Source organism: Etheostoma cragini, chromosome 1 (assembly GCF_013103735.1).
Source record: "Etheostoma cragini isolate CJK2018 chromosome 1, CSU_Ecrag_1.0, whole genome shotgun sequence".
Lineage (NCBI taxonomy): Eukaryota > Metazoa > Chordata > Actinopteri > Perciformes > Percidae > Etheostoma > Etheostoma cragini.
This window is the reverse complement of record NC_048407.1, coordinates 2,734,259-2,747,450: the sequence shown is the minus strand read 5'-3', so window position 1 is coordinate 2,747,450 and position 13,192 is coordinate 2,734,259. Positions and strand designations below refer to the sequence as shown.

General features: G+C 39.2%; 1 protein-coding gene across 2 annotated transcripts in view; it reads right to left on the bottom strand.

Moving 5' to 3' along the window:
* Positions 1-13,192, bottom strand: part of si:ch211-186j3.6 (neural-cadherin) — a 302,735-nt gene that overhangs the window by 212,095 nt on the left and 77,448 nt on the right. For both annotated transcript variants that reach the window (XM_034874840.1, XM_034874848.1), the window contains exons 2-4: positions 7,705-7,902; positions 5,364-5,589; positions 3,054-3,258 (exon numbers count right to left, since the gene is read on the bottom strand). In XM_034874840.1, the coding sequence (XP_034730731.1) occupies positions 3,054-3,258; positions 5,364-5,589; positions 7,705-7,902 (629 nt within the window). The remainder of the gene's footprint in view (positions 1-3,053; positions 3,259-5,363; positions 5,590-7,704; positions 7,903-13,192) is intronic.

The following is a 13,192-nucleotide window of genomic DNA, read 5'->3' as shown; positions in this document are numbered from 1 at the left end:
GAAAAAGGCTGCAATGAAACAAAGAGTGAAAAATTTAAAGGGGTCTGAATACTTTCCGTACCCACTGTATGTTAAGCAACCATAACTCTCCACTGCTTACTGACCAATAGGTAAGGTAGTCACTAAGAGCCATCCACATACACAGTTCATCCTAAGGGTTCACAATGTATGTTTAACATGAAAACATGATTTATAAAAGCATGCCAACAAATGGTGTAAAAGTGCTAAAAGTATACAATATATGTAAAAATATGTCTCTCTCTCAGTTAAGGTCCTTGCCTTAAGGGATACTATGGGGATTTTAAACCAGCTCTGTGTCATCTATGTGTTGGCTGTGTGTTTAGATGAATGGTGTCCACAATTAAGGCCTAGACTGCCGGGGGACTTCCCATGATGCACTGAGCACCTCTCTCCTCCTCCTTCTCTCCATCTGTATGCAATCTCATCCCATTAATGCATGTTAACTAACTCTAACTAACCTAACTAACTAATTTGACTTCCTCCTTTTCCCGGAGTCTTGTGCTCTCTCGCCCCTCTCCTCTCTCTCATTTTGCTTCCTGCAGGTGTTTCTGGCTCTTGAGCTGTGGAGTCCAGATCTACTGCCTCCATGTTCCTGCTCCACACCCTCTAGTACAATTCTCCATCTATCTCTATCTCTCTCTCTCTCTCTCTATCTCTTTCTCTCACCCCCAATCGGTGAGCCGTGGTTCTGCTCAAGTTTTTCCTTGCCTCTGTCACCTAGTGTTTGCTCTTGGTGAGAATTGTTGGGTTTCTGTAAATAACATCACAGAGTAAGGTCTAGACATGCTCTTTTATGAGAAGCGCAGTGAAATAACTGTTGTTGATTTGGCGCTATATAAATAAAATTGAACTGAATTGGTGTTACGGCTTCCCTCGATCGCGCCAGTGCACGGAGCTCTGCCAAGACCTGGCGGATCTCTACAGACCTCCGCTGCTCCACTCCATGAGGAGCTCTGTGCGCTGACGCCACGCACAGTAGCCAAACACTGTTCATTTTAACACACTGCCCACACTGCCACGACACAGAGCTGGATTAAAATCCCCACAGCGTCCCAGGTGCCATTCAAATTTTAATTCGTCAGATATTCACCATTTTTGATATTCTAAAAAACTATACCCATTAGCCCAAAGAATATTCTAACTGGTAGTATGTTGTTGTACAATGTGTAATTGATGATTTGGGAGTCAAATTTTTGTGCAATTTACAAGCCAGTTGAGCAAGAAAACATCTAAAAAAGATACTATGTAGATTATTTTTAACATTAGAGACGTTAATAGCATGAATATTTTAACAGCTGGATGTGGAGTGTGTATCGTGCCTTCTCACCACCATGCATTATAAACCACTTAAGATTTGTTGTAGCCATTCAACCCTCCATTATCTTCTCCATTGTTCCTATTTGAAGTAATGATCGATACCGGTATTCTGTTCAAGAGTCAGCAAAGAGCACATATATGGACATAAAAGCTAATATAAAGCTCAGAGCAATTGTAAAACTATACTTTTCAGCACTGACTGGACAGTCCATGAGGATGTTTAAAAAGATTGTGCAGGCTTCAGAGTCAAGCATAGGGCTGAGGAAGCAGGCCACCCAGGGCAGGCGTGTGGGCAGTCAAGGACACATACCAACTCCCTGCCCATTTATTTATTCCATTTATTTATTTATTTTTGTTCTCTCTCTCTCTCTCTCTCTCTCTCTCTCTCTCTCTCTCTCTCTTTCTTTCTCTCGTCGTACTGCTCTGTAGTCCACAGGGGCCAAGAGTGGAGCAGTTGAGGACAGTTTGGTTCAGCGGGACATGTTTTAGCCTCGGACCAAAGTAAAGTAGAAACCAGACCAGATGCATCGAAGCCTGCAGCGATCAGCCGCTGTTCTCTCACTTCCTGACAACATGAAGAAGTCGTTATGAATTCCAAAGCGGTCATCCCAGACAGACAAGTCTATTTGGGTTTGACTGTAGACAACACTCATACTCACAGGCTAAAACCGGACATGTCCAGTTGTCTTTTAGGTTCAGGATTTCAATGCTATTTTACATTAAATTCAGTTTAAAAGCATCCAATAAAAACCCATGTAGCACTGATGGGTTAAAAATGCCTCCCATTCAACAAAAAAAGAGACAAATCAGGAGGCCCTAGAACCAAACCATCATTGTTTTAAAAGTAACTGTAAATCAATCAAATTCCATCCAACAGCATTTCAGCATCTTAAATGCATTACAAGATCAAGGAAGTTTCAGAGTAGACTGGGATTTTATGACCATGTGTGGTTACTTTATTGTCGGGAAGATATTTCACAATCACCACAGCTCACCACAATTCAACTGCTGTCTTCCAGCCAACAATCACTGCACTGGGTCTACGAATACCGTCCAAGCATTGACAACAGCTTCAAATGCGGCGAATCAAAGATAGCAAAGCCACATGACAAACAAGTGAAATCAAATAATTTCACCATTAGAATACCTGTTAATTTTAAGACTTGTCAAATATTGTTATTGTATACTGTACAACCTTGTACTGTCAACACACTGAGTTTTGAAGACCCTCAAGTCACTGAATTTAGACAGTGGAAATGTGACTTGGAGTTCACACCACACACACTCCAGCCCTGTCTCCTAAAAATTAAAATGTATTCTCAATTAAGTTTCAAGGAAAATGTATTTTCTCCTGGATTGTGTTTGTTTTTGATTTATCGCAGATATGTTTCTATTCAAAATCTGCGTTGGGAGGAGGTCAGGGTGTATGGATGGTCAAAAAAACTTTCACTCAGAAGTCTGCTGTTAGTATTTTGTGTGAAACCAAGACTCAACACATCAACTAATTTTAAATGACAGACACACATGTTGACTCACGTAACATTCTGAACTTACGTACACAACTTAAGTCGGCCACCTAAAGACACACATTTTAACCAAACCAAGATCTTTCGGAAACTTGACCAAGTAGTTTTGTTGGTCAGGTCACACACACACACACACACACACACACACACACACACACAAACAAACAAATAAATAAAAATAAATCAAACCTCCGCTGCACTACTCATGCTGTCCAGTCCTTCGCTGGCTCGGACCAATAGCAAGTAACGATGCTGGTCGGTCTCGTAGTCAATAGGGCGCGTCAGGCGGATGTCACCCGTCTCTGCTGAGATTGAGAAGAGACTGCTGGGATTGATGAGAAGGCTGTAGCTGATTGGTTTCTTCTGGAAGGACACAGCCGGTGTAACCAGGAAGCTGGGGAGACACAAAGTACACCATTGACTGAATGAACAAGGTCGGGTAGAAGAGGTGGATATGGCCGTAGTGGCCGCCATGAAATTCCTGCCCTGAAAAGTTTGCAACCCTCATCTAAAAACCCACTTCCTATGCAGTTATTTAGCTAAATCCACTTTCTGCATTAATTATTTCAGTGTTTACTGTGTTGCATTCCATTGCTCTGAGAGTAGGCCTACCTGGAACCACCTCCTGAGCTGGGGCCCACAATGGCGGCATGTTAAGTTAGGGGTTGTTACATTTTTGTGGTGGAACAGGCCGAAAACTAGAGAGTTGCCAGAATTGACTACAGAAGCGGAAAATGGAAATGAGCAGAATAGAGTAGAAGTGTTAAGTTAAAAGTACAGAAGAATAGTAAAGTCAACCTATGAGGGAGAAACCTAAGGGGGAGAGTTTAGCTGTTGATTATCATTTATTAGATGTTGTATCTAACACTTGCACAGTTTCCCTGATGAAATCAGAGTAAACAGCAAGACTGGAATAACAACTGTATTGGTTTGCCAAACGTGTCAGTCAAATAAATGAAGAAAGAAGTAAGAAGAGGAAGATAATGAGACCAATCCAAGGATGCTAGTCATAACTGGACCACTTTACTCAGGCCTGAGGCTGTGAGTGCTTATGTGTGTAAGGACGCACAGGCCTACGCAGTTTAATGTGTGAAGGCATGCAGGCATGTGGGACATGCATATTTAATTGTATATATCACTCATACCATATGATCTCATATCAATAGTGTAAAAACCATGCATTACATCCATCACGGCCCACTGCATCAGTGCTTTTACTCATGTGCTGCACATCATTGATGTAGCAGTCTATAAAATATGAATTATGAGTGTATTAGGGCTGTAACGATATGGAAACTAAAACCAAAATCTCGACCCCCAGCTCCACAAACCTATGGGAGAAGGTAGAATCGCGACACACGCCTTCCAACTCCAGAGTTATCCTTCTTGTCCAGATCCAGTGCTACCACATCTCACATACTACTATTAGTCCTTTTGGTGCATATTCATATTTTGTCTGGTAAATTTAGCTAACTGTAAAGACAAATCAAAGCAAAAGAGGGGGCACTGGTAATGCTAACGGAGGTGTAGCTAACGTTAAGAGTGGCCGCTGTTTGACTCGGGTGTCTGGGTCTGTTTACCGACAGTTCAGCAAACTGCCGTTAGCGTACTTAGCACAGGAGTTAAGTGCTGACCGAGATGGTTGCTAGCTGGCTGGGGGCTGACTGTGGAATGAATGTGTCCCCGGGGCTGTTGTCAGCTCTCATGCCAACTGAAGCCCTGCAGCGCTTGGAGACTGAGGCAGAAGACATGGGCGTGCTGGCTAGCTAAATTACGTGATTAGATTAGTTATCTATCGATACAGTCACTAACATTACTGATGAATTTGTGGGTTAGCCCAGAGTTGTTAACCGTGGTGAAAACAATCATACAAAAAAAAAATGTGCGTGTTAAACGTTGTCGTAATCTTACGCTACCCACAAAAGAATCTTTGGTGTTGGATCGATCGCTATTGAAGTCAATCAATATCAATAAATAAGGTCTCTGTATTACTGTGTGGCAAAGTGGGATGTAATCAATGACAAATTGATGCCATGTGGCAGAAAAATGTTTATTACGTTTACTGAGAAATCCCCCCCCCCAGAACAAATCAAGTTTTGTATTGAATTGTGAGTCCAAAATCGTGATACGAACCGAATCATAGGTTTGGTGTATCATTACAACCATAGTGTGTATGTGAGAAACATGTGCACATCAAATGTCTATGATGAATTCATCTCTTCAAACATTTAATAAATGTTTAAATCTGACTGGTCTGGCTATTGATCAGGACTGTAGTAGCTAGACAATGTCTAGAAGAAATATACTTGTCCAAAGTTGTTTGCGAATCTGTGAGGTGTATAAACCCCTTCATGTGGATGCCTCATGTAGAAATTCAAGATTTTGTTTTTTAATTTTGTGTTTCAGAGCCGACATAGGTATTGTAAAGGTAATTCCAGAGATAAAACCAGGCGCTTTTGAAGTTTTGTATCCCTGTGTTTGCTGTACGTGTAAACTCACGGCTGTCCTTCAGGGGTGTTTTCAGGTATGGCAATGGTGAAGGAAGCGTTGGTGAACTGTGGTGGCCGGGCTCCAGCCACCACAGAGACCACGACTGGGGCGCTGCGGCTGCCCAGCCGGTCGGCAGCCACCACTGTCAGCAGGTACTCCCTGTCCCGCTGCAGGGGAAGGCCTGTAGTTCGCACCTGGCCGTTCTTCCTGTCCACTTCAAAACGACCATCACCACCTGCAGAGAAAAGCAATGTGTGGACTGATTGGAGTACAATTTTCACTTTTACTAAAGATCATGGTTCAACTTTAAGGTTATTTTTTCACTTTGCCAGGTTGGAAAGGTATATTTTTTTAATTGATCCACTTTTATCTGCTTTAGACTCAAAGTTATGGAAAACTTTGAAAAAAATTGTAGCTGTTTCATTGACCTTTTTTTTAACACAAAAATGGGCAAGTGGGTTGTTGTATTTACTTGCCCAACCTGGCATTTTACTTGGCCCGGGCCATCGGCCAACCATTAGTGTTGAATCCTGAAAATATATCATTGGTTTCAAAGTCCAACACTAACGCAGTTTGTTCTTTTACACATTTAGGGGACCACTAAGGTCTATATAAAAGAGACTTCAGATACAGTATTAGGGGGCCACTAAGGTCTATATAAAAGAGACTTCAGATACAGTATTAGGGGACCACTAAGGTCTATATAAAAGAGACTTCAGTTACAGTATTAGGGGGCCACTAAGGCCTATATAAAAGAGACTTCAGATACAGTATTAGGGGGCCACTAAGGCCTATATAAAAGAGACTTCAGATACAGTATTAGGGACCACTAAGGTCTATAGAAAAGCATCCAAAAAGCAGCATGTCATGGGACCTTTAAGAAGTAATTTGAAGGTAGCATTGAGAACACTGAAAAGTAATGGTTGACGTTTTTAGAGAGTTGTAGATATAATTAAATCATAAACGGGTACAAAAGATTGGTACGTAGAGTGTATCTTGCTAAAATAACGAGAAGATAAACTATTAGAGATGCAAACGGTTATGCCATGATGTGAATTGAACCTTTTCTTCCAGACTTCTTTCTGTGGTTTCATGTTGAGAAGGCTTTCAGCTCAAGAGGAAAGAAAGGAAACTCCCTAGGTTACAGCTCAGAGTCAAGCAGTGCAATGGACTACAAGGCAATAGGCTCTAAAAAAAAAAAAAGGGCTGCCTTTAAGAGCCGTCAAAAAAAATTGTAAATGCATGCTGAGCTTGTGCCACTAAAGTGCTAAAAATGACTGGACAGTCAGTTTTCCAAACTGTTGAGATGTATAATGCAAAGAGCAAAGACAGACTGGAACTATGATGTTAAATATTCATGAAAATATAACAGGTCATCCAAACTTTTGTAAATGCAATGTAACTTTCGACTGCACAATGGAAGGCCTCCCATTGAGGCGGTTCACACCCAATCCTGCATTCTAGTCAAGACACTAACATAAATGTTGATGTTTTTCATGTAAATTCTATTGTCAATCCATTTTCTGTCCATCCCATGGGGAAGATTGGAAGACACTCTCTTTATAGACAGATGTTTAGCAGATTTCAAAATGGGCACATTAAATCATTACATTGCAAACAATAAGAAAAGCAATTATTTTGCGTAGTGGAGAAATGAATTGCATTACACTGGAAAATAACTGTGTGCATGAAAAAAAAAAATGGCTCAATAGAGACTCAAGTTTCAAGGGGCAACATGAACATATTTGATTCTACATCAAAAGATAAAAATAAAGCTTTGACCATGATACATTTATTCCCTCTGTATCATACACACCAATGATGAAACACTTTTCAAAAAACTGCAAAATATTGTTGTAATTCCCTCATTTTAGATAAATCAATTTACTGATTTCAGTACTTTATTAAACTCTAAAAATGTTTTTGATGCAAGCGTATTTACTAAACTTGCACCCCTCATGTCACATACATCTTAAGGCTTTCATTTAAAACCAAGTGATGTGCCTTTCACAGGGTTAAATATAGTTTGTCACATACTTCAGGATTTAACAACAGCGTGCACAACACCAGGATCCTTTCACCTACCTGAAAGCGCCCCTAGCACTCACACCATTCAAAAGACCATTTGACCAAAAAAACAGAACACAGTCCATCTTAAAAGTGGAGTTTCCGTCATTAAACGAAAGTTTGACTTCACAATTCACAGAAAGACCCTAGGTTGCATTTTGGCGAGAGCTCCGCTTTAATGTCGAGGCAAGGAGTTTGGAAAACAGAATACTAAAAAGGAAGGCATCTTATGAATAAAATGTAAAATGATGGTAAATGCACGAGAGAAAAAATAACAACCTACCATCAGACAGGAAGTACTCCACTTCACCGTTGTTGCCTTCGTCCCCGTCTTGAGCATGGAGCTTGTAGACCAGCGAGCCCGCAGGGGCGTCAGGGGAAACCACAGCCAGGTAGGGAGAAGGAACCATGGTCCATTCTGGGATGTTGTCATTTACATCCATCACAGTCAGCTCCACTCTGACCAAGTACCACTCTGGACCTGAAAAAGAGAGAATTGAGAAGATGTCAGTTTAGTAGGGGTGGGAATCTCCAACCATTCGGCCAACCATTCGATTCTAAACCAATTATCAATGCATCTCGATGCAACAATTGTTTTATGTACATTCCCATGCGCCATTTAAAAAAATATACTTATAAATCTGATTTTGTTATATTTTGTCACATAATTTTTAATGAATGTCTACTGGGATTTTATAGTGTAGTCATACCATGCTTAAGGCTTAAACCTGCTGAGTCACCTCCTCTCACAGTGATCTTCCATGTTCAGAGGCCCAGTCATGTTTATAGGAGGAGAACATGAAACATGAGTTGGTCAGATGTGGTAAAGTAGATGAACAGCCTATATGTATTTTCCCTATATGTGTTTTTAGATCATGTGTATAGAAAATCTCTTTTTTGTTTTAGATCATTTGATTTGTGGGTTTCGTCTGCACGTTTGCCTAAACTCAAAGTTGTTGTCCATTATCCCAATTGTTTTTTTTTAACAATAAATTATTAACTTCAAGCATCAAATGGGATATGTCTTTTACCCAATACATTTGTCAAATGCTATAAAATTTAATACGACACCTCAAAATTAATAAAAGTTGTAGAATGTTATTTTGGATTGTAACAATTGGGTATTTAAAAGAACATTGATACAGGAAAACGGGTTAATTTGACCCGAGGATAGCATGCGGGTTATGTGTATGCTTAGAGTGAAGCTTCCTAAGCTTGCAAAGAAAGACTTACTATCTAACAATATGCTTGTTAGGGGTCTGCAAAAAAACATTCACATTGTGATGCAAGCTTTACAGATTAAAAATCAATTCATAGAACTCAAAAAAATCGTTTCATTTTGAAATGGCGTGTATACTATCACATGGGAAAAGTAACTTAATTTACATACTGTGAGTCGTTTCTTAAATTGAGAATCGATTGAATGGAAAATCGATATTGACTCCTGAGTTGAAAAAAATTAAAATCAATATTGACTCTTGATCCTAAAAAATGATGATCGATATTGAATCGAATGGTGACATTTTGTGAATCTTGCACCCCTGATGCTTGTGAAATTGGGAAGGATCAGCAACATTTAGTCATGAATCCAATGGAAGCACAGGTTATGATAAATGCTAAACAAACAAGCCGCCTGCTGTATATGTTCCTGTTGGAATTATCTGTTTCTATCTTAGTAGAGTGTTTCAAGCACCTTGTCACATACAGACACACTTAATGGCTTGGTGACAGATGTAGACAGAAAGTGAATGAGGTTTGCGCTTGCTATGTTAATTTTCCCTCCAAAAATTCCACAAAACAGGATTTTTTCTCCCTTTTTTGTCTTTGAGAGTTGTTTGTCTCTGTGCAAAGCAACACTCTGTTCTTCTCTGTCAGCACAAAGACATTTCCAGCAGAGCAAACCATGTGACAGTCAGCCAGCAATAGCCTACTGTTTTACTCCAACCAGCTGTGTTGCCCAGGCAAACAGACTATCATTCCAGCAGGTGGTTGAGGTAGCAGCAAAAATACATAATATATGATAACAAGTGGCAACAAGAAGAGGAAGGGAGACGTTTGCATTGGTCTAAAACCTACTGCTGTGCAGGTATTTGTTAGGAATAATAAGTCAAAGTAATACTTTCCTGGAGAAAACCAAACCTTTGCTTCAAACTGGGCCTGCACAATTCAAGAAAACATTTGCATCACATTTTTTTTAGCTTAGAATGAATATTTCTAGATTCTCTGACACAATTCTTTTTTTTCCACAAAGTGTAATGTGTATTGCACACATGAAGCATGACAAGACAAAACAACGTTGATAAACGTAGATTTGAGTATAGATTTTTTGGCAGCTATGGGACTTTGTGCATAATCACAAGCCTGTAAACAGAGGATTTAATTAAGAGAAGGGAGAACACTGCAGTGTTAATGACAAGGCGATAAGGTGGGAAAACGATCCTGGCGGAAAGATTTGTCCAACAAATGGTTAAGAAATAGCAAAACAGGTGTTTTGACAGCTACAAATAAAACTTCAGCATGAATATCCAATTTTAAAGATTCAAATTAAAGCATTTTATGGCAATATTCCTTTCGCTACACAAAGCAAAAAAAGAAAAATAGTATGTTAACAATGCTAAAGCGATCAAGTATTATTCAGTTACATTGTCTTGTATTCAACTGACATCGTCCTGCATATCTTTCCTGAATGTGTCATGTGGACAAGAGACGACAAAAATATGATCAAGAATAAACTGAGAGGAGCCCTTCTCTGCATCTCAACTAGTAATTATAATCAGTGCTGCGCTGTCTGCACCCGTCGTAAACAGCAATCATACTGACACTGGTAAGACACACTAAGGTCCCACAGAGACCTCATCAGTGCACCCACACACACACACACACACACACACACACACACACACACACACACAAACACACACACACACACACACACACACACACACACAAAATATGCTGCTGTTTTGGTATTTGTTTTGGTAGAAAACGGGTGATTCTTATTCGGTGTGGTTAGATCACAAAATGGTATCACTGTAATTGTGCTACGCTTATGTACTGATGTCCATAAAAGTCCAGATGATCAATATTCTCCATTTTTAGGTTTTGCATTCTCTGGATTTAATAGAAAATGCAAGTAGCGAGACCGTAAATGATGATCTTAGGAGGAGAGCAGAATCTTTAGCAACAGCAATGTTTGCCAGTATATTGTGCTTCCCTATTAGAAAGAAAAACATAAGTGGACATCAAAAGATGACAAGAGTCAGATTAACTAGGCACAAAAAATAGCACTGCACTTGACTCCAAGATTCAACCAATGCATTTCTCTCTCTTTCTCTCCCTCTCCCTCTCTTCCTCCCAGTGGTCGTAACAGATTCAGAATTAATTGGCAAAAGGACAATGCAGCTTTGGGGAAGAAGGGACAGCATTAGCCAGATAATAAATCACTGGGCTACTATACAGAGCACTGTGCCAAAATGCATCTTACAGACACACACTCAAGCTCGCACGCGTGTGCACACACACACACACACACACACACACACACACTTCTCCCTAATAACGATCATCATTGGATTAGTGGCTAATAAAGAACCATAGGGAGATACAGCTTGGTGCTTTGGCCATCCCTCACACTAATGCATCTCTGCATCTAATGATATGTTGCAATCCCTAACAAAAGTTGGACTGGCAATTATGACTAACGCTATACCCAAAGACCTCATTTGCTCCAATAGGTTGTCCAACCGTCATTACAATGCATGTTAATTTTCTCACTGCGCTTTCTTTTTATCTTGTTGTCAGAGCACATGCAGTATAGTTTAGTTTGCGTTTTCTATGATCCCAACAAAAATCAAACCGTGGTTAAGGTTGGATACAATTTGCAATTTTCTACAGCAAAAAAGCAGGCACACTTTTTCTGTCACACTTCTGTCATGTCTGAAACTGAAAAAAACTTTACAACTTATCAAAAACCTTTTTCACAACAGACATTTTGAATTGCCATTGGACGAAAAGCACAAGCAGAGTCATTGACATTATTAGGGTTGTAACAGACGATTATTTTCAGTGTCGATTATCTCTCAATTGTTCTGTTTTTGTGATCCAATTTTTATTTAAATGAACACGCAAAAGTGTTGGTCTAGATAACAATATACAGAAAAGTATACTACACATACCGAGGAAGGCACAATCTTTGTACACCAAAACACAGATGAATGCCGGGAAGGAGGGAGACACAACAACAAAAACACAACAGCAAGACCGTTGTCTGCTGCTCACAAACAAGACACACACACATACACACACACACACATACACAGACAGACAGACAGACAAACAAGAAGCATTGACAGAGAGACCAACACAAGACATAAGGGACCAAACAAAAGCACGGATAGAAGCAAGAAGGCTATAACACAAGTCTACAGCATGGATTTTGATTATTTCTCGATTAACGGATTACTTGATTGGTCTGCAAAATGTCAAAAAACGTTTGATCAGTGTTTCCAAAAAAAAAGCCCAGGATGACGCTGCAAATGTTTTCTTTTGTCCACAACTCAAAGATATTCAGTTTACAGTCAGAGAGGAGAGAAGAAACTGGAACATATTTACATTTAACATGCTGGAGTCTGACATGTGTTATCATAAAAAAATACTTATACAGGTGAATTGAATATTAAAATAGTTGGCAACAATTTCATAGTTTATTCTACTTAATTCTTTGATTAATCTTTGCCGCTCTAATCATTAGCGATGACTCTGTTTCAGTTCTTACTGTAATTCAATGCAGCTAATAATGTCATTGGTTATAGGACAACTGCGGTCCATTCATATCATTGAAGATGATACAGAGATTGATAAAGAAATGTACCAGTAATTTAATAGTCACTAACAGTTATTTTCCTTATCAATTAATGTGCTGTTAGTTTCTTGATAAATTGTTTTGCAATCCAAATTTAAAAAAAAGTTATAATATTTTACAATCCGGAGCTTTATAATTTAATTTCCTACAAGGAAGTGTCTTCATATGTTTTTGTTTGATGGCCCAACAGTCCAAAACCCCAAAGATATAAGGTGTACTATCATGTATGACACATAAAAAGGATCCAATGCTCAGATTAGAGAAACTGGAACCAGCAATGAATAAAACAATTATTTGATGATTCAAATAAGATTATAGATTATAGCAGATTATATATTTTTTTGTCGATAACTCATCATTTCAGCTCTATGTGCAAGACCTGTACACATACTTTGATGTGTTAAATGGATGAAGTTCCCCTTCAAACTTTCAGGGTATGTGGTGAGAGAAAGAAATGTAGTGCAGATCTTTTACTCCCCTTCAATAAAGCCAAAGACACTTGACTTAAGTGGTGTCTTTAGGTCAAGAAATAATGAGGTTTATAGCAAATGTGATCTTACTTTTGAAACAAATAGGCACGCTCAATACCAATGCGAACTCAAAAAGGCTGACATTCATCTTGAACTTGGACTCAGCCAAGGTGTCACTATTGATGATTTGTTTAGAACTGGAAGCTAAATGTACAACGTTTCGAGTTGCTCTTGTGAGCTTCGGTGGCGTTAGCATAACAGCAAGAGCTACGTATAAGTCTTGAAAAACAAGTGTTGATTCAGTATTATTACAGTCAGTGCTGAAAATAGACAGACTCTACTAACATTATTCAGTAAATCAAAGAAATCAGATTGACTAGAATTGAATTGACTGCTCTATGCTCTTATATAAATATATATATATATATATATATATATAT